This window comes from Gadus morhua, chromosome 11, assembly GCF_902167405.1.
Source record: "Gadus morhua chromosome 11, gadMor3.0, whole genome shotgun sequence".
Classification (NCBI taxonomy): domain Eukaryota; kingdom Metazoa; phylum Chordata; class Actinopteri; order Gadiformes; family Gadidae; genus Gadus; species Gadus morhua.
This window is the reverse complement of record NC_044058.1, coordinates 25,975,943-25,997,116: the sequence shown is the minus strand read 5'-3', so window position 1 is coordinate 25,997,116 and position 21,174 is coordinate 25,975,943. Positions and strand designations below refer to the sequence as shown.

At 49.9% G+C, this 21,174-nt stretch overlaps 1 protein-coding gene across 4 annotated transcripts in view; it reads left to right on the top strand.

Annotated features, from left to right (window-relative positions):
• The window catches only part of LOC115553530 (tetratricopeptide repeat protein 28), a 199,441-nt gene that overhangs the window by 51,204 nt on the left and 127,063 nt on the right, over window positions 1-21,174 (top strand). Inside the window, exon 1 of one of the 4 annotated variants that reach the window (XM_030369866.1) lies at window positions 2,747-3,468. The exons of the other annotated variants lie outside the window; for them this stretch is intronic. Within the exon in view, the coding sequence (XP_030225726.1) occupies window positions 3,442-3,468 (27 nt within the window). The 5' untranslated portion in view covers window positions 2,747-3,441. Of the gene's footprint in view, window positions 1-2,746; window positions 3,469-21,174 lie in introns of those variants that run through there. 4 annotated transcript variants of the gene reach the window in all.

Genomic DNA, 21,174 nt, shown 5'->3' with positions numbered 1-21,174 from the left:
ATAAACTTAACCCTTAAACCAGATTTGAATATCATTGACAAACAATGTTTGCTTCGATTATAGAGTCATCTTTGTATATAACGTATCACCTAAAATTAAATAAACCTAACACAACGTTTGTCTAAATATTAGGCTCATCTTTGTATGAAGATAAACTTAACCCTTAAACCAGATTTGAATATCATAGACAAACAATGTTTGCTTCGATTATAGAGTCATCTTTGTATATAACGTATCACCTCAAATAAACTAAACCTTAAACAACGTTTGTCTAAATATTAGGCTCATCTTTGTATGAAAATAAACTAAAACTAAAGCGAGATTTGAATATCACAGACAATCAATTTGCTTCAATTTTAGGGTCATCTTTGTATCTAACACATTACCTCAAATAAAATAAACCTAAAACGGCGGATTAAAACAATGCAAACAACGTTTTTCACAAGAAACAGTTGAAAACATGGCCGCCTCCTTGCAAATGGTTCCCATCAATAGTGATCACTGTTCAGTTAAACAGGGGTCGTGTGGCGGTAAACTCTTTGAAACACACACACACACACACACACACACATTCACACACTTACAAACCCACACACACTCACCCAGAGGCCCCTACCTCCTCAGAGGTCCATTAATGTGTCGTGGTGGAGAGGGGGCGCTGGGGGCCCAGAGTGCCAGCTGTAGGCTCCTGTTTGTGTGCATCCAAGTGGATTAGCGTGTGCCTGCCCGGACCCTGGGGGGGGGGCACAGCGGGGGGGGGGGTTCACCCCATAAGGCCATATGTCCTCTTGTCCCTTCCTATTTGTCTTTTGTGATCAGAGTGACCCCGGGCTGCCCCTCACACCCTGCTGACCCTGGGGGGCTCAGCCATTGACTGAGCCCCCGTCGCCGTGGGCTCCATTACCCTCGACACGTTGCCTCCACCTGCCTGGCCGAACCATTGGAAGTTGCAGTCGTGCACACAACACACACACGCGCGCAAGCACGCACGCGCAAGCACGCACGCGCGCACGAACGCACACACACACACACATACTCATGCGCACACATACATATACACGCTCGCAAAAATACACATACACGCACACACACACGCAAGCAAACACACACACGTCGTGCACAGACACATGCGCGCACACACAACACACACACACTGACCCTAACACACTCACGCACATACACCCCAACACACACACACACACACACACACACACACACAAAAACAACACACACAGACACTTCAATACGGTTGTTCATTTAAATATCCTACTTAGAGATAATTTCTCACCTGTGAACTCGTCTCCAACGCTGGGGTTCTCACACAGCGCATATAAGACGATGGTATGGGTGTGTGTGCTCGCTAGCACTGCTCTCAGGCGTTCCTCTGGGGGTACGGTGTGGAGTTACCTACGGGGATCGCCTTAAGCTCTGCCTCGCTGTCTTACCTCAAGCTCAGGACGCCCGCAACACGCCTCCCTCGTCACAACAACAACACAAAGCGCCTACCGCGAGCTCTCTGCTCTTTTTCCCCGACTGCCTTCAGGCGGGAGCAGATTCAATGTGGAGACAATTGGATCCCAGACCTGGACTTTGATACGTTTCTGCTGCGCGGCTGAAACACTTGAAACATGCGCTTAATAAGAACATTGCTTGTCACTCCCGGTTTCCGAGCCATATTTGATGGGTTTGATGTCTTGCACCGCAGCGGTGTGTACATGTGTTGTGTTATGTTGTTAGTCGCCGCTAAAGAGTCGACAACGGCCTTGGCAATAACACAAGGGCCAGGAAATCCTGAGGCCTCCGTACGTATGACTATAGACACAATAAAGGGACTGAGCTACTAAATAGGAAGGAGAAAACAGCCCTGTTTTTTTTATAGCCAACGTTTACAGAAACGTCCTCGGAGAAGTGTCAGTCTTGCCTTCGGAGGGATTCTCTGCGTATTCACCTTTATGCTGCAACTGCTCACTGCTCACATTGGAAATCAAGGACAGTCAGTCCACAAAGACAGGAGCATTCAGAGAAGGCAGTGTGCCGTTGAATCTCCTTTGCCTGTTTCCTACGCCAAGGGCAAGAGCGGTGTGTCGAAAGCTTTATGTAACGCTGCTAAGCAGGTGTCCCGTGTCACTTAATTAGATGTACCAGGCATAGTAACTCAGACCCTGTGTCCAGCAGCCACAGCCAAAGCCTTATACTGCAGTGGTTGGGGCCGGTACATCATGGTGTTATGACGTTTACGCGTGGCTCTCTGCGGTCCACCTCCTTCCGTCAAAGTGTGTGTTTTTAGGGGGAAGCCTTTCAAGGACAGCCCTGGGACTGACCCCGCTACCTGGTCACCACCGGAGCCACTATTTCAAAACATGTAGACTGCTCTGACCGTCCAGAACAGGGAAGGAAGTCATTAGAGGTCTAGTCCAGTGTGTGTGTGTGTGTGTGTGTGTGTGTGTGTGTGTGTGTGTGTGTGTGCGTGTGTGCGTGTGTGTGTGCGCGTGTGTGTGCGCGCGTGTGTGTGCGTGCGTGTGTGAGAGACGTTCTTTTGCAGGATATCCTTCCAGCTTCTGGAGAAGAAATTCCAGGGATTTTTTTTTTGGCCCCCCCCCCATAACAAACTTACATGCACACAGGCACACGCACAGGCACAGGCACACGCACACACACACACACACACACACACACACACACACACACACACACACACACACACACACACACACACACCCTCCCTCTGCAAGTCATTTCTCATGAGATCGCACTGCCGCACCGGGGTTCTTTACGATTTCCCCCCAACGCTACTCTGATGGTGTGTTTATAATGTATGTGTATGTGTTTATAAAGAAACTAACAACTGGCATCTGGTTTACTGTTTTGCGGTATTTTGCTCTTTTATGTATGCGGTTAAATAGGCTCGAGTATATTTGGTGGGACATGACCGATATACCTTAACAAACGCCTTAGTCCGCTACAGCGACTTTTTTTCTCTCCAAAAGTTAATTTTTGGGGTATTTTTCCTACCTACTCCGGGAACCTAGTTGGATTGGTCCTCGAAGAAAAAAAAAACAGTGCTCTGTGGCCGATTCTGCAGGCGGAGAGAGAGGAGAGAGGAGGGGTGGCGCACAGCGGACTTGTATCCCACTTTGGATTTACACACGGCGCCTTCTCACGGAAACACTGTGGGTTGATTTTACGCACATATTGTGTTCAACCCAAAGAACAATTCTCGTGTCGAACACTGTGGATTAACAGCCATCTATTTGCGTGACTGTGACAATTCAATGATTTGACGGAGCGGACCAACGAATCCCATCTTGGAGCCGCTTGGAGAAAATATGCTGCAAAATTGAAGAAAGTCGGAAGGCAGCATGATTTGCGCTGGGAATTCACTGAAATCGCACAGTCCTTCTTGCATACTATTTTAATGCTGTTCATTTTTGGTGTACAAATATGATGAAATGGCAGCCCCGGAAGAAGGTGAGTGATTCTGATGTTTCGATTCCTATAAATAACATGTTTTCTGTAGACCACAAGTTGGCAAAGGGGGTCGTTTTACGCGTAAGGGTACTGACGTCTCTGCACATTGCGAAACTGCATCGTAGACCCACAGTTCAATGTTACTGGATCAGAAGTGAAGGGCATGAAAGTTGTTTTCTTCCAAGATCCTCTTCTCTTGAACACAAACCCTGGTCTGATCGGACGATGGTTCATTCCTTTTTGCGACGTGCCTTTGCTGAAGCTTCTCAAGCGCAAGCCACATATTGAGTCATTAAAGAAGGTTTTAAGGAGCGGTCTGCAGGCTCCGGTTCTGCCGCAGAAACTCCACCGGAGCCTCGGACATTTTTTGAGTGTGGGCTAGGCTTTCTGCTGGTTAGATAGAATATGGACATAAACATACCGTATATGTGTCATTGATACACGTTGATAGGCATACTATAGTCGAAGATTTGTGCAGAGTCTAATCCTATTTCCAAAGTTAACACATTTAACCCGAATAGTGCTTGTTAGACTATGAAGCAAAAACATATATACAGAGCCCTCTATGAATAGATAGGTCCAACATGATGCCTACAAGTAATGCAGACCCAATCATTGGTAAGGGCTGATTACATTTTATATAGCAAAGTCAAAATAGATTAGCAGACTGCCCGTAAAATGTAAGGCCTGGTCCTACTTGGCAGCCGATAATCCATTCTCGTTGGATGAAATTTGAGTCATCACACTTACTTAAGGTACAATAATACATAGCTTCAGGGCCAAAATGTGTGAAAACCATTTGAGTTCCATTATAGCTGTCATGGGGAGCCGCGGTGGCCAGTGCGTTATTCTCACCACAAGGGGGCACACAAGAAGACATAAAGATCCACGTATGAGGAGCCGTGTTATTCTCTTCCGATCATCAACACTGTCTCTTACAATGCTCTTTCTATCTGTCAGATGTGACTCATTATCAGGTTATCTAAAATTATAATTACATTATGACCTACTGTGCAGTAGACGTGGGTACAGTAGTCGTGTGTGCATGTGTGTGTGCGGTCGTAATGAGTTCCCCACATGTTGTGCTCTTTCTGTTTGATCCCCTTTCATCAGTTCAGTAGCTTCTGGCTTATATGTCATTTATACGCATGAACCTCCAATCTGAATAATCTGCGCAAGATCAGAGGGAATTGTCACACTTCTTCATTATAGTATTCACAAAGAAGGTTGTGTGCCTTTCCTGATCATTTGAGCAGCTGTGCAGCGATTCTGCCAGATCCATCCCAGAGAACGGGAGTCTCCTACTCTCTCTCTCTCTCCAGCCCCATAGGCACAGTGGGGTCTTTTTATCCAGGCAAATTAACTGGATCCCAAAGGGGCCCCATAGACGCATTGTTTCATGTTAAAAAATACGCTCACTCGTCCAATCACTCTACAGGGTTCAGGAAACACAACGGGTCCTAGTGGCTGGTCAGTGCTGCTGGCTGCGGCATTAATGTGGCTGTCGCACGTCATCTCCGCACGGGAAGAGATGGGCATTGTGTGTGTATGTGTGTTGGTGGGTGGGTGGCAGCCCTGTATCTCCTGACTGAGGCACACAGGGCAATAGTAGGACAGAAAACCGCAGTCAGCATCGAGTGGTTTCTTTAGAACACACTAACTCTCTCTCTTTCTCTCTCTATCTATCTATCTATCTATCTATCTATCTATCTATCTATCTATCTATCTATCTATCTATCTATCTATCTATCTATCTATCTATCTATCTATCTATCTCTCTCTCTCTCTCTCTCTCTCTCTCTCTCTCTCTCTCTCTCTCTCTCTCTCTCTCTCTCTCTCTCTCTCTCTACCTCTCTCTCTACCTCTCTCTCTACCTCTCTCTCTCTCTCTCTCTCTCTCTCTCTCTCTCTCTCCCTCTCTCTCTCTCCCTCCCTCCCTCTACCTCTCTCTCGCACACATGCACGTAGTTACTCACTCTCTCACACAAACCACAAACACCACACACATGCACAACCGCAGAGTAATGACTCAAAAAGGGTCCAGGGGTTTTCTCATTCTCACTTACCTGTGCTATTTATCTGCTCACCCATCTGTCTCTCGACTCCACTTGTAGTTCGATTGAGATCAATAGGAGAGTGTAGGAGGATCCTATTGATCCAGGCCTGGTGTCCACTCCAGCTCTTTATACCCACTCGCATTAATAAGATGAAATTCTGCATTTCTGCAATCTCATAGAAATAGGAGATGGCTATCTTGGCCATCCATTCTCTTGCCGGTTGTTCATCTGTACAAACCAATGTGCCAACAGTCAATGTTTCCCTCTTCTGAGGGTGTTATGTGAGATTAGTACTGCTTTCAAGATGGGGTAACTTTGGACAAGGACTTGATAATGCTGGCTGTCCAACTTTAGTCGTTTTATTTAGTGGATAGTGTCGCGCCAGGGGAGCTTTAGCAGCTAAGTCCAACATTGGGGAGGATTGGCTAATGCCTTTTTTAGCCTTTAATTTCCTGGAATCCAGTTTCCGTCTGACAGATAATGCCACAAGGTTGTTTATTTGTGATGCGGGAGATTGCTGCCATTGTTCCAGCCGTGTTGTATCCAGCGTAGCCTAAAATTGTGATGGTGTTTATGGGGTTCTTGCTAGCGGTCGTGAGTGTGATTTCCTTCCTTCCTCCTTCAGGCCTAGGAGGAATGGCCACAACAAAATACACTCAGCACCTGTCCTGGGAGAAGTCTCAACGTCTAACTCAATAAAACAGGAAGGAGCCAGCGTGCCTGAAAGTTATATTATAGGCAGCAGCTGACACCAGGCTGCTGTATGCATTTCATACGCTCCACATCTTACATTTTTCAGATACTGTCAAATAAAGGAGAGAAAATACTTTCTAACTTTGTGCATCTTTGTTGTGTTGGGATTGGGATGCATTCTCGGGCCCGCGTACACATGAATAGACCTGATCGGTGGCCGTGAATATCGTGACGTTCTCAAATGTTTGGTTTCTTCGTGGATATACTTGTGGAATGTCAGCCATTTCTTTTGACCCATATTTTTATCACCCCCAATGTTATCGTTTGCTTATGGGCCCACATCCTGTTAATACGGGCTGTGCTCTCAGTTTACACAAGCAGATTGTACCTCGGGAGTTTATGCAGAAGGGGAGCGTCGTGGTGACCTCAGCCGGGGGGGGGGGGGGGGGTGGGTTTGTTTTGAGCGGTCTTGCCAGATGTTACCCCAGGGGTTCCTCTACAGTTGACCTAAAGAGTCCTCCTCCCCCCGGTGAGAGAGTGAGAGTGGCACGTGGTGCCCTGCCCGTGACGGCATCCGGAGTCAGGAAGACTCCGGAGAGCCTCAGGACAGTTTCAGGCTCTCTGCAAGGAGCTCCTTCTCTCAGTAGCGAGCGCGCGCCCCCTTCCTCGCCGTCTTCATCACGCTTAACCCCCGGGAGCTCTGCCTGCTGCTCTTCTGCTTTGATTCTGTATTATTTATGAGCTCTCGGGTGGTGGTGGCGGCGAGGGGTTGGGGTAAAGGTTGGGGTGCTTGCTGGTTTTGGTGGAGAGACGGGGGTCCCTTTAGCCTCCAGGTCTGCAGCGCCAGCGTAGACGATGTATGTCGGCTGGCAGCAGCTCCATTTTTATGGAATACATTTTTCAGCGAATATAGTAACAGAGGAGCCAGGAGAGATTCCGTGACGCACTCGCTCACACACAAGCGTGCACGCGCAGGCACGCACGTGCACAGTCGCACACACGCACGGACGTATTGCACACACATACGCATGAACACACACACACACACACAGACACGTGCGCACACGTGCACGGCACGCACACACAAACACAAACGTAGACACACACACACACGTGCACTGCACACACACACACACACACACACACTGAACGAGGCTGCCTGGAGAGGCTGCCTGTGCGGGAAAGGAATCATTTGGTTAAGAAGTGGGACAGACATTGGGGGACAAATAAACAGGCTAAGATGGCTTTCAGCGCGGTGAGAAATGGGGTGGGAGACGGGGAACGTCACGGAGGAGGCCCCGGGAATGACGGCAGCGCCGGAGACAGTGATGGAGTTGGATGGAATGGGTCAGCGCAGGAGAAAATGGGGAGATGGGGAAAGGGGGGACTTGAGGAATAAGGGAGATTGTGCTGGAGATAGCGATTCGGAGCCGGGGAGCGATATTGCCCTGGAGTGATACGGCGGGGATAATTAATGATAGGGACTGATAGCACCTGCTGTTCCCAGAGCTGCGCAGTATTTACGGCCCAGCGTGCCAAGCGGAACGGGGGGGGGGGGGGACTCGGCGGCGGCGGCGTGGTCGGCCCCTCTACCCATCCTCCTGGGGAAGAACAGGGGGGATGGAGATGGATAGGGGACGGATGCAACGCCGGGGAGGAAACGGAGATTCAGCACCCGGGGTTGAAATGTATGTGCCACAATCCCGTTCTGACCCTCCCCATCGGTCGGGTTGGTGGGGGGTGGGGGGGGAGCAAAGAGTCCTCCGGTGCCCTGATGGCCGCAGATGGGTCTGGGGTACCTGCGAGCGCTGTGCGGTGCCCACGCTTATGGAGAGCACTCTGGGGAGCCCTCTGTCACGGTACCCCATGTGTGGAGCTACAGAATGATGACCGGGCCCTTCTCTTCTCATTAATCCTCATTCCGGGGCTCCTCCACATTCTTGTGTTACATGTCGGGATGAATGTTGTGGTAAATGGGAAAGATTGATTTGTGCGTCGGGGACCAACATTTGTTATACATTTTCTCTTGAGTCACCGTGTTCGTTTTGGCTCGGCTGGCCGCCTTTTTTGCGCCCCCCCCCCCCCCCCCCCCCAGTGTGCTTGCGAGAGTAAATGAAAGAGTTTGGGTTTATTGAGGTCGTTGTTCCGTGGGTGGGGTCTGTTGCAGCCAGGGTCCCGGGTGGTGCCGGTCGCAGGGTGCCTCCGCTGGGGTGAAGATATGTGGCCGGCCTCGGCGGGCCACTTGAATAACAGCTTATTTCCAACGAAGTGGAAAGAGTCTTCTATTGGCCTTAAGCTCAATTCTGCCTGGTGGTTAAGCTGCTCCGCCATGTGTGTTCACTCGCACACTGAAAGGCAGTGTTTCAAAACTGTGTCCTGTGCCGAAACAAGCTTTGAAGGAGTGCAGACACATTCATTTATTCTAGTTATATTTCTTCATGCATATGGCCCTGAAAAACATGCATACTTTTCTCTCTGCTGCTTCCCAACGTTTATCGTGGGCACCGCTGCCAAAACCGCAGTTCCTACATTCCATTATAACTCCACAATGGAGCGGTTCCAGCGGGCCGGGCCTACTTGGGCAACAGCTTGTGCATGGGCTCGGCAGCTGCCTCCATGCGAGCCAAACACTGAGTGGTGCGAGTGACAAGCAAAACTCACGCGTCCCCAAAGTGTTGCCGTGATCCGACCAGCATATAGTCGTGTGGAGAACCTCACTAATACCGCCTTTGACTCGTACTGATGCCCTTAAATCCCACTAATTCTATCCTTTTTTTCGTCCGAGATGGCACCTGTAAGCCGTTCTTTGAAAGCTCAATTTTCCAGGAGTGTCTGCGTGGCTTAGCGGCCGCCTTTGTGCACCCAGCAGTGCCTTGGCACACAGAGCCACCAGACAGACGTGCGGACACAGCGTCTGTTCCGACCGACTGGTCCTGCTGGGGTCCCAGAAACAGCCAGCCCTCGAGCAGACTGCTGTAGCATTTCCTCACGGAGGCTTTTGCCAAGCCCAGCTCTCCCTGTCTCGCCATACGCCCCCCGGTGACGCAGCCGTACCCAGGGAAAGGTTTCACTGCTCGGTCGTAAATTAAATAAGAAAAAAAAAAACACAACCTGAGTAAGAAGGATATTTCTTCCCCTAGCAGTCCCCAACGAGGCTTTCTCTCCCCCGTGTGACGGAGCTCGGGAAAGCTGCCGGCCTCAGTGTGGGTGGGGATTTATTTATGGTTGGTTCGGAGCGACTGGCATGTGTGTGTATCTGCAGAGATATGGTGAGCGTTCCAGAGGTGTGCGGTATTGTGCACGCTGGGGTTGGTCTCTCCGACGAGAGAGCCGTGATTCTTGTGCTCTTAACGAGCCACGCAGGGGGTTCGGAGACTGACAGGCTCACAGAGAGTAGAAACCGTAATGAGGACAATAGAGCAAACAGCCGCCCCTACACCACAGCCCGGTGCTACGCTGGCCCTAATGATGCACGCGCACGTTATATATTTAACTACAGGTTCTATTGCGTTCTATTCTTCGCCTTGGCTGCTGACTCTGCTGTCACTCCGCAATCTACGCAATTCACCATCGTCTGGTGGACAACCGTAATCTCGTGTCTGGCATCTTCCTCTCGTGGAATTATCGTTTTATGAGGTGGGAATTGTTGTTGGTTTCGTTTGCGTTTTCAATGCACCCACATCGTATTCCTATAACCTTAAGGTTTCCCCCACTTTTTCCACTGCTGCTGCAGTAAAATGCTCTGCCAAAGTAATGCATAGGAGCTGCACGATTTATGAGTGTCGGGTGCTCGCATGCACAGTAGGTGCATATTACATATACTGTGTACAAACAAAACTATACACTAGACTGATTTTCTGCATTTTAAAAAAACGCAGACGTCTCGGGATACCCGGTGGCGGTTCGTCGAGACGTGTGAGTGATGATCCCGTGCTTGACAGGAAGTGATCGATGGAAGGCGCGCGCTCCCCCCTGACCATCCCCGATACATACTATCGGCTTCTCCTCTGCCCCGCCCCTCCCCTCCCCTCCCCTCCCCCTCTCTTCTCATGCGATAAATCCCTGTGGTCGGGGTCAGAGGTCAGATCAGAGCAAATATTGTTCTCCAGCCTCGCAAAGGGCTCCAATTACCACTGTGAAATCAGAGGCTTTGGGGGAGTCTTAGCTGTTTAAATATAGACGCCGGAGGAGGAGGAGGAAGAAAGGCCTGATTTCCTATATATTCAGCCAACGGCCAGCCAACATTCACTGGACAACGTGTGAAATGGGTTTCGGTGCCACCGACACCTGTGTGGAAAAGATGCTGTACCGGGCCGGTTCAAGTCCCATGAATGCCTGTCTGTCTGCACTAGTCACTCAAGCTGCTCCATTCAGAGGTGTAAGAAAAGCAAAACAAAGACACATAATCACCAGGCGGGCAGAAAAAGCCCGTAACTTGGCACGCGGTCGTTGCAATGCCTCAGGTGTGTAATTATCCAGCGGGTTTCCATCCGAGAGCATGATGTAGCCTAGCCTCTCCCTTTGTGTCCCTCGCAGCAATTTTGTCGTCCCCTTGTCGAGGAGGGGGGCGTTGACTGCTATAGGCTAATGGTAGATTTGGACAAGGCCAGGCCAGGAGTGCACCCCGTAGCTGTTAGATTGGGTAAAGCTGATACTGTGTACAGTGTTGGTGCCAGAGACTGTGCAGCCTATCCTGTGGAAGTAAACACCTTCTCTCAGGAGGTAGTGTGCCCATTAGAGCCCCAGGGAATGGCCAGACTGCCTCGGGGTGTACATAGGTACGCTGATGGCCATTTTGCCTTGTGAATTATGCATGCTTTCCCAGCGAAGTGCCAGGAGGGACAGTGACACCGGTGCAATCTCCCTGGCTCCAGCGCTCTCCGACTCACCCCCGCTCATTGGGTCCCTGTGAGGACCTCAAGCCTCACGCAAAGCGACTCGCCCGCCCCGGCTTTTATCACCCTCCCCTCCCCCTGATAATAGCGTTGCATTTTTATACCGCTGTTACATTCGCCGGGCTCACAAACACCTGCGCTAAAGTATGAATACATATTTGGACCCGAGCGAGTGCGGTACTCGGCCAGAGCGTAGCTGTTGACATTTACAAGCCTACAAATCCACCCCCTCCCCATCCAACCCACTCCCCTCCCCTATGCTTTCCAACGTCCCAGCCCTCCGGTCTCTCCCCTTCTCCATACGTTGTACTGCGAGGCTTGGCTAATAGAGCCGGATGTGAAACAGCAGAGCAGGTGCACTGGTGCAGGCTGGCAGGCTGGCAGGCTGGCTGGCGGCGATGGAGGCTCTCGGAACACACACGCACTCGAGGGAGGCCGGAGCTGGCAGAAGCCCCCGAATGCGGCAGGATGGGAGGCCACAGTTGTTTGTTAGAGAGGAGGGAAAAGGCTCTCGTCTGGTAGTTGTTTTCGCGGGGACTAAGTAGAGAGTGAGCAGGTGTTGTGGGGAATTAACAACCCCCTCCGTGCGCTGATGTGTTCCCGGTCTCCCCGGGTTTCTGATCGGTAAGATCATACTGGCGGCAGATCTGTAGATAGTTCTTCATTTGGTTAGTGTCTGGATTCATTATGTTTTATCATTATGTAATCATTGTGTTGCATATTCTTTCATTTTCTTGATTTTTATTTCCTTGCTCATGTGTTGTTATAGCTTTGGTCGGAACTGTGGTTAATATCTTAGGAGTTAGAATCTGTCGATGGCTCTATATGTAATGTTCTTTGTTGAACTCGATAACACAGGGGTTGATCGCGGTAATTCAAATCAATCGCCCGATAGCGATGCCATTCAATTGTGTGCAAAGGCCTTAATAACTTTTTAAAACGCATCAAGAACGGTTCCGAGGGGTTTATGTGACAGTGGGTGTACGGGCCGCAGTGTATAAAACAGATTACAATGCAATCACCGGCTGCTCTTGTTTCTGCGACGCCCGCCCGCCTCCAATCCATACGCGGCCAGGGTCTGTGTAATAAAAATAACTTGACATTTGAAGTGCGTTTCTCATCAGAGTGTAATGAAAGAGAGGCAGATGTAATGATATATTGATTCGTCAGCGTGATGGCGCTCCGGAATATTCCTTTGATTCGACACATTGTACCGAGAGTTTATTTTTCCTGTTGCCGTTGCCCTAATGATGTCATGGCAGTAACAGCCATCAGCGGCACCATCGTGTCTCGTCACTGCGCCACTCTACGGTCGCCTGGGCTCCCCCGGGGGTCCCTCCTCTGCAGACACCGTGGCTGCGACCAGACCGGTAGAACGGGCAGGACGCTCGGCGTGTGATGGAGGCTAGGGCACGCCGCTCTCAGACGCCGCTGTTGTTACATCTCTGGCTGCTACGAGGGCCCACTTGCCCCCTGGTGCCCCCAGCAGAAAGGGACCCCCCGACTCCCTGCCCCTCGTGTCCTGTGATGAGGAGGCCTTGGGGGGGGGGAAGGTGTACCGTGCCACACTGAAGGACTCCACGGAGTGCCAGGGTGTGCCAGCCGTCCCTCGACCTCCACTTTCCTCATTAGCCGGAGACGCACTCGCTCCCTTGTCTCGGTTGTTTGTCCTTTAAGTGCTTTTCCTGTTTGGGAAATTAACATCAAATGATCCTGTTTAAGGGCCCATCCCCGCTTGTCTTCCCAAAGGCTGGGCCCCAGGGGGGGCGCTTTGGAGAGGATTCTCGATTGGCCCTTGTTTGTCTGGAGACAACATGGAGGGGGGCACCGTTTTGAAACCTGATTAGAATATGGTTTGAGTTAATTAACTCTGTTTTTTTTTTTCTTGGTGCATCCGTCTATCCATGGGTAATCTAATTACAGATGGTGGTTTTCCAATTCTTATGGAATGAAAACGTAACCAGTCCCAAGAGAGGGGGAGGGAGGGAGGGAGGGAGGGAGGGAGGGAGGGAGGGAGGAGTGTTGGGAGGGGAACGAATCTCCTCCCCACCAAACAACCACCCAACATCCACCCCACCCCCCGCCTTCTCCGCCTCCTGGTTGTGTCTTCTGGAGAGCTCCAGCAGCAGATGATGGTGTTCTAAAAACTGAAATGCTTTGTCTCCGTCTGAAGCCTCTGACGCTTCCGCTTCCTCTCCCTCCCGCCGGAACTGACACCCTGCTGTCAGACCCTTTTGCACCCTATCATGTTTGGAAAGGCACAAGAGGGTTTGTTGGACGAAAGTGTAGTTTGTGGTTAAACGGCCGTCCTTCTTATTCAGACGCTGCAATGTAATTGTATACAGCAGGTCGTTTTAACATTGCCACTGGTATGTTGACATTCTTTGCATGCTTTCCGTTGTAAATTCGGGAATTGTGTCACAGAGAGAAAACGTCACACTAGCGGAAATACCGTTAAAGCACACTTTAACGGAATACCGTTAAAGTATTCGAAGGAACAGAACTTTGGGTTTCCAGAGAGTTTCGGCTGCATCTCGGTTCCAGACATAATTACCAACAGATGGGGAACCTCCTCCTGCTCCAGCCTCTCTTCCTGCATTCTTTGGTTCTAGCTGTCCTGTCCAACTCCAGCTTGTTGTTCCTAAGTTCCTAGGTAACTTCTGTTACCTAGGTGACTTGTGTTGCCTAGAATGAACTTCTGTGTACTGAAATGGCGTTTTTGACTAAGTTGTGCAATACACAAGGAGTACTAGGCATGCCGATTTGTGAGCTCAAGAGGACTTGGAGCACCGGAGTCTTTCACTCAGAGTTGAAGCCTTGAATCTCAATTCCGGCACTTCCATCTCCCTTCGGAGATGACAAACGCGTTATTGCGAACATCTCACTTGTCCGTCTCCAACGCCGCCTTCCCTTGCTCATCAGTTTTTCTTCCCTGCTCTGTCTAAATTCCTTCTTCTCATCTCTCTCTCTGTGTACCTCTGCATCTCCTTAACGCTCCATCACAGTGTTGTGTCTCTCAGGAGGACGCAGCCCCTGAGCTGTAAACTGGCCCACTTCTCACATTTCATCTGGGAAAGTTGAGCAACAAATTTGGCAGAGAACCTGCTAGCCCGGCACGTCGGTGTGAATTCATTAGCCTCCCTTGGTCACGGAAGAAACACTGCTCACACTTCAATATTTGGATTCTATATGTTTGCTTGTCTGTTTATCAATCCACTGTTGTTGCATCCACAAGAGGACGGGCCACAGGACCGATGCCAGTCAGGAGGTAATAGAGAGAGAGAGCCCCACACACACACACACACCGAAACCCTGGCGGCCCAGTGGTCCCCGGACCAAAGGCAAAGGGCTTTGGATTTTCCATCATTCTCCGGAAGTGTGAGTCCATAAAAGCATAAAATTAGATGGCCACAGAGCATAAAATTCATTCTCAGACCTCTAGAAAAAGGTCAGGGGATATTCTCTCGAAACTAAACCTGCGATTAACTTTGTGTTTGACACACAGCGCTAATGCTCGTTAAGAAGTAAGCGCCCGGCGGAACTGGAATGGAATGTCCAGAACAATCGCTCCCAAGTCTTTCATGTCTTTTATGAATGAGGATTAGGAGTGAAATCCCGAAGTCATTACGCTACGTACACAAAATAAGGAAAGTCGCCTTCAAGCCTGGGCTGACACTGAACCAGTAGGACTACAAAGTGTTTTGCTGTTGTTGCAGTCTGCTTCAAACGAAGCGCCTCCGTGGCTATTGTCCCGATGTCACCGCTCACCATGTTTGGAAGGGGATCCAGGGGGGTGGGGGGGGGGGGGGGGGGGAGGATCTCATGGAGCCTCTCCCTAGCGTAGCACCCTATTAAAGCTCCATCTCTGTCTTGTCTGAGGTGCTTCTGTCTACACCCACCCAGCAAACCCACTCACCCACTGAACCTCCCACCCCATCTACACACACACACGCGCACGTACACACACACACACACACACACACAGACATACAAACACGCACAGGCCCATATGCACACACACACACACACACACACACACACACACACACACACACACACACACACACACACACACACACACACACACACACGCGCGCACACCTACACACACGCACAGGCACACATGCACACACACACACACACGCGCGCACACCTACACACACTTACAGGCACACATGCACACAATCACACACACCCACACACAGTCAAAAGAGCACCCTCTTTTCTACTTGCAGGCCAATTTGTCAAGATCACTCGTTGAGATTGGTGTCGCTTAAGTGGGGGGGGGGCGGCTGTCTCGGTGGAGGGGAGAATGATTGCAGGGCGGCAGATAGAAAGGCTAAAATGCAGATGATCCTTAATCTCTTTTGAGGAGTCCCACCTCCTGTTGTTTTTTTTCTTTATCTCACGATCCCATTTCCTTTTCATTCAACGCAATCGCAGTGTCCCTGTGACCTCCATTTCTTTTGTACTTGATTTCTTCCCCTCCCTTCCCACTCTCTCTCTCTGACTCTGTCTCTCTCGGTCTCTCTCTGTGTCTCTGTCTCTCACTGTGTCTCTGTCTCTCTCTCTCTCTCTCTCTCTGACTCTGTCTCTCTCGGTCTCTCTGTCTCTCTCTGTGTCTCTGTCTCTCACTGTGTCTCTGTCTCTCTCTCTCTCTGTCTCTCTCTCTCTCTGTCTCTGTCTCTGTCCCTCTCTGTGTCTCTGTCTCTCTCTCTCTCTCTCTCTCTCTCTGTCTCTCTGTCTCTCACTGTATCTCTGTCTCTCTCTCTCTCTGTCTCTCTCCCTCCCTCTGTCTCTCTCTCAGTCTCTCTCTCATTCCTTCCTTTTGATGCTTGCCATAGTGATTACCTCCCCACAGTCTCTAACACAGTTAGATTTTCTTTTGTCTCTTCCCTGACTCACTTCCCTCTTTGCCGGTTGCTACGGTTGTTTGGACGACAGCGAGCCGACCCCCTGTGGAGAAATGTAGGCTAATCCGGGCTTTCCTTAGTGTGTGTACACCAATATTGCTTGACTTGTGTTCCTGTGCCGGGCCACATTGGTTCTCACTCTGTCCCCTGGCTAATTGAAAACCGTTGTAGCCTGTAGCTGTGCTCAGGAGTTGCACTGCAAGGAAGCTTGTGTTGATCTGACACACGCACGCACACACACACACACACACACACACCCTGTTGAAAGGCACCAGGCAAAAGGATGTTTGGGAGGAAACACTAAGAGGCGAGGCAGAATTATTTTAGGAAATAAGGTTAAGTGTGGCCCGCCTGACCTTCAACATCTCAGCGTCCTCCGCATCAGAGTCTGACAGGCTCTGAGCGTCTGGAGAGAAGACGGGAGAGAGAGAGAGAGGGGGGGGAGAGAGAGAGAGAGAGGGAGAGATGGGTAGTAATTGGAAGGGAAGACCTGAGGAGATGAAGCGTTTATGCCTCTGCTCTGCCTGTCTCCACAAAGCGCTGACAGAGGTGGGATGAAGGGTATTTGGAAACGGCCGAGTAACAAGCTTCTTCCCCATTCTTGCCTTTTTGACGCAAGATCCTGTTTTCCTTAATGGAGAGGAACAACCAAGATACATCCACACAATGACACACCCACACACACACCCACGCACACACACACACACGTGTGTACACACACACACGCGCACGCGCGCACACACACACGCACACACACACACACACACACACACACACACACACACACACACACACACACACACACACACACACACACACACACACACACACACACACGCCGACATTGACACACATCAGCCCTTGGAGACAGCTCTGTACATGACAGCTTGAGTACACATGAAGCCTCGCGGAGCAATTTGCAATTTTATGCTTCTTTTGTTTTTGTGCGTCTGTGTGTAAGTGCACGCCTCTCATCTTTGCCCCCCCGAGACTCAACAGGGTGCTATGTTTTAAACAGGCCTCCCCCGATCTGTCTCAGGCCTCATTGTGTGTGTGAGTGTGTGTGTGTGTGTGTGTGGGTGTGTGTGTGTGTGTGTGTGTGTGTGTGTGTGTGTGTGTGTGTGTGTGTGTGTGTGTGTGTGTGTGTGTGTGTGTGTGTGTGTGTGTTGCTCTGGGTTACTCTAGAGCGCGTGTCAAGACTCTGTCGAAGAAAGGGCTCCTCCAAGTTGCCCCTGGACACGCTTTCTCCTATCGTGCAGCTAATTTTAATTCAACCCCTTCGTCATGCCCCAGAATATAGTGGGGGAGGGGGGGGAGGGAGAGAGGGGGAGACAGAGAGCGAGCGAGAGATCCTATCTGTGGGAGAGTGTGGAAATAAGAGGGAAATTAAGTGGAAACTATGCAGCTATGCAGAGAAGTGATGGAGAGAATGTCTTTTTTCACTGACTCCACCATCTTTTCCCAATGTATTATTATTATTATTAATGTATTTCATTTTTCTTTCTTTGCACCGACACAGGGTGTATCATTCTTTCATCCGTGTGTAATCCCAGCCCTCCCCTCTCCATCCATCAGCCTCTCGCCTGCTGGGGTAGATTGGGAGGCCTGCATATGCCAGGCAGAGATTACATTTTGGCTGATGTTCGGGTTTCTCTGTGTTGTAGTAAAGCTGCACCTGTTTGCCAAACCGCACCCAACTTTCTTCCCACATTTCATTCTTTTTTTTCCGGGTTTCTTTGCAAAAGTGCACAGTTGAAGACTGGCTTTGCATTTGATAAAGAGTGCTTCCATGTTCCGAAATGGGCCTCACATCAGCCAATGTAAATATGTAAACTGTTACATTTACATTTAGGGCATTTAGCAGATGCTTTTGTCAAAAACGACTTACAATAAGAACATTTGGCAGAAAACAATACAACGCTGTCAGAAGAACAGTAAGGATGTTCATAGAACCAAGTGCCAACCACTATCAATTGCTATGTTAACCCATTCCCCGTACAACAAAGCTAGCTAGGATAAGACACTAGGGTAAGACAGCCGTTACATAAGGTCACGTATCAAAATAATAGTACTTTTGGACCCTGGTTCCTTCATTGTAATGTATTTGTTGATGCTACTGACTTCCAACTCATCCCACTTCCTACACACACATACTGTCCATTGCCCTCACCGTTGCTGCCATGCGGCGTCTGTTTGTTGAAGAGGGAAGCAGGCTGGACAAGAGAGAGGGGGAGAGTAAATGATATGCATGCTGATGGCACAGAGTCAAAGAACAGCAGACTGAACATTAGCAGATCGAACATTAGCAAACAGCCCCACTGCACCCACACACACACACACACACACACACACACACACACACACACACACACACACACACACACACACACACACACACACACACACACACACACACACACAGCAAATTAAAATCCGGTATTTTTGGCGAGCCAAGGGTATTTGGAGAGCTATTTAGTGAACATTAGCTTCATTAACCCCTCATGATGGTGTGTGTGTCTGTGTGTGTGTGCTGTCTGTGTGTGTGTGTGAGTGTGTGTGTGTGTGTCTGTCTGTGTGTATGAATGCACGAGTGCACAGATACATGTTACCATGTATCCATGACGGAGTGTGATATAAAGACAGATAGGTGGGGGGAGATCTGGATAGATATTCGTATTGATCGATGGTCGGACGGTTAATCAATACTTCAGGAGCAGCCGTTATCTCTGTGTACTGGGAGTACTGGGAACAGGAACGCTGTGAATGCCGTTCCTCCATTAGCATGTTGGAATGCGTCTTGGCTGGCCTGGCGCCCATGTTGTTTCATTCCATTTTCTTCTATTTAGTGGCTCTATTTGTGAGCGTGAGCAGAAGGAAAGCTTCTCCGGGGTGATTTTTGACAGGATTATTTATGGTTGTGTGTGCATGTCACGCGTGTTTGACTTATTGCTCGGGCGCAGGATGTGGGTGGATTGAGGCGGCACTTTATCACTCTTTACCTCGCCATTCCTAACCCAGTCACGTCCCGTCCTGTCACTGCTCTGGGTCACCTCCAGTATCTGCATCTGTATCTGTGTGTGTGTTTGTGTGAGAGTGTGTGTGTTTGTGTGAGGGTGTACGTGTGAGAGAGTGTGTGTGTGTGTTTGTTTGTGCACACATGCTTATTTTTTTGTGTTTTTTGTGAGATTGTGTGTCATTGTGTATGTGTGTGTGAGAGAGAGAAAGTGTGCGTGTGTGTGTTTGTGTGAGAGTATGGGTGTGTGTGTGTGCGTGTGTGTGTGTGTGTGTGTGTGTGTGTGTGTGTGTGTGTGTGTGTTTGTGCATGGGTTTGAGTGTGTGTGTGTGTGTAGGCTATGCCACCACAAGAGTATTGACGTAGACTTTGCACACATACATTGAATGCCTTCATAGGCTGACAGTCAACCCACCCACATATACACACACACACACACACACACAAGCACACAGACTTCAGACATACAGTATTCAAACCCACGCAGAGAGATAGGAAAATACTATCTTCAGATTCCCGGTTCCCACAACTCTTGCATGATGGAAACCAAATGTCATTCCCAACAAGGGAATGAACCGGCTAAAATATACCGCCTTATTTCTTCAGTGGGTATACAGTAATTTTGTTTATGTATATTTTTTCTCTTCCCATTAAAAGGTTTTATTGATATAAAACCTCCATCTGTGACTGTTACCCTCCATTTCCCCCCTTGAAGATCTGAGAGATCTCCATCAACATATTATGTTGCGGTACAATGAATCATTAGTGTGAAAACAGTGCTGTGCGTTGCAGTGCCGTAAAAACACAATGGAACGACACAGAGAAGGCTTGGCCACCATTTTAGGGGCGAGTGTGAGGGAACTATGTAGAAACTAACAGTGCGGCTAAAGCACAGAAAATAAAAACGTAATGGATTGAGTGGTAATAAACGAGCTCCATAACAGAGTAGAGTTATGGTCAGTGTTCAGCGCAGCCTTGTGACTGAGACGCCTCCCTGGTCCCTGGCCTTGGTGAGGCTGAGTCTACAATGCCAACGTCGGCTGGTTAGGCATCCCGCGCTGCTCTTAACCTCCCGCTCAGCCTTGAGTGATGGGATTCACCGGCCCGCTCTGTGCTCCACCTCTTCACACGCCATCAGCCATGATGGATGTGCATGTGCCAAACATTGCCCTTTTTCTGTATTTGTATCTGTGTGCGTGCGTAGCCCGCCTGCGCACGCGCGCGCGTGGTTCTCTGCGACCAATCGGCCTCGACCCCGCACACGGTAAAACGTTGTCGAGTCTGTCGTGTGTTTTTCCTCTTCAGCCGAGCGTGCCAAGCGCTGGAACACAAAGGTCTTTCATGTTCCTCCACGGACCAGATATCATGGCGGTCAGGTATTAAATCTTTAATGCCCCTGGATGTCGAAGATTGCCTCCTACTTGTCCCGATTAAATATTTAGCTGGGGTTGTGAACGCCCGCCTTTGACACTGATCGCTGCGGAGGGACCGCTTGTTCCGCGGGCGCCGCTGCCATGCCACTCGCGGTGAGGGCCAGCGACCGCCAGCTGTCTGGGGCGGAGAGGGATGTGCAAAACAGAGACCCCGGTGCCCGGCGCTGGCACTGGCGGGCACTGAGGGGCCAGAGGTGAGCGCCGCGGAGGTGGTCTATATTTAGCCTCCGTCCTCGTTGTACGCATGCATGCGAGCGCACGCACGGCAGCCGTCAGTCGGACGTTCTGCTTTGATGGGGTCCGTCTTATGCTCACAGCGGAGCAGACCAGAGTGGAATCAGTCTTGGAGACGTCTGGGGAAATCCCAGAGATTGAGATATGTGTTCTGGAGGACTGGTTTTCCATTTTGTCCTGTGTGGTTGACGTGTATGGGTGGTTCTCTGTCTCTTTGTCTCTCTCACCCACTCACTCAGTCAGACACTTGCTTTCTCTCTCTCTCTGTATGTCTTGCTGTGTCTCTCTCTCCACCTCTCTCTCCCTCTCTCTCTCTCTCTGTATGTCTTGCTGTGTCTCTCTCTCCACCTCTTTCTGTCTCAATCTCTATCATTCTCTCCCTCTCACTCGTTCTCTCCCTCCATCTATCTCTCTCTCCCTCTCTCTCCCTCTCACTCGCTCTCTCTCACGGACCGGAGGACATGTTTAT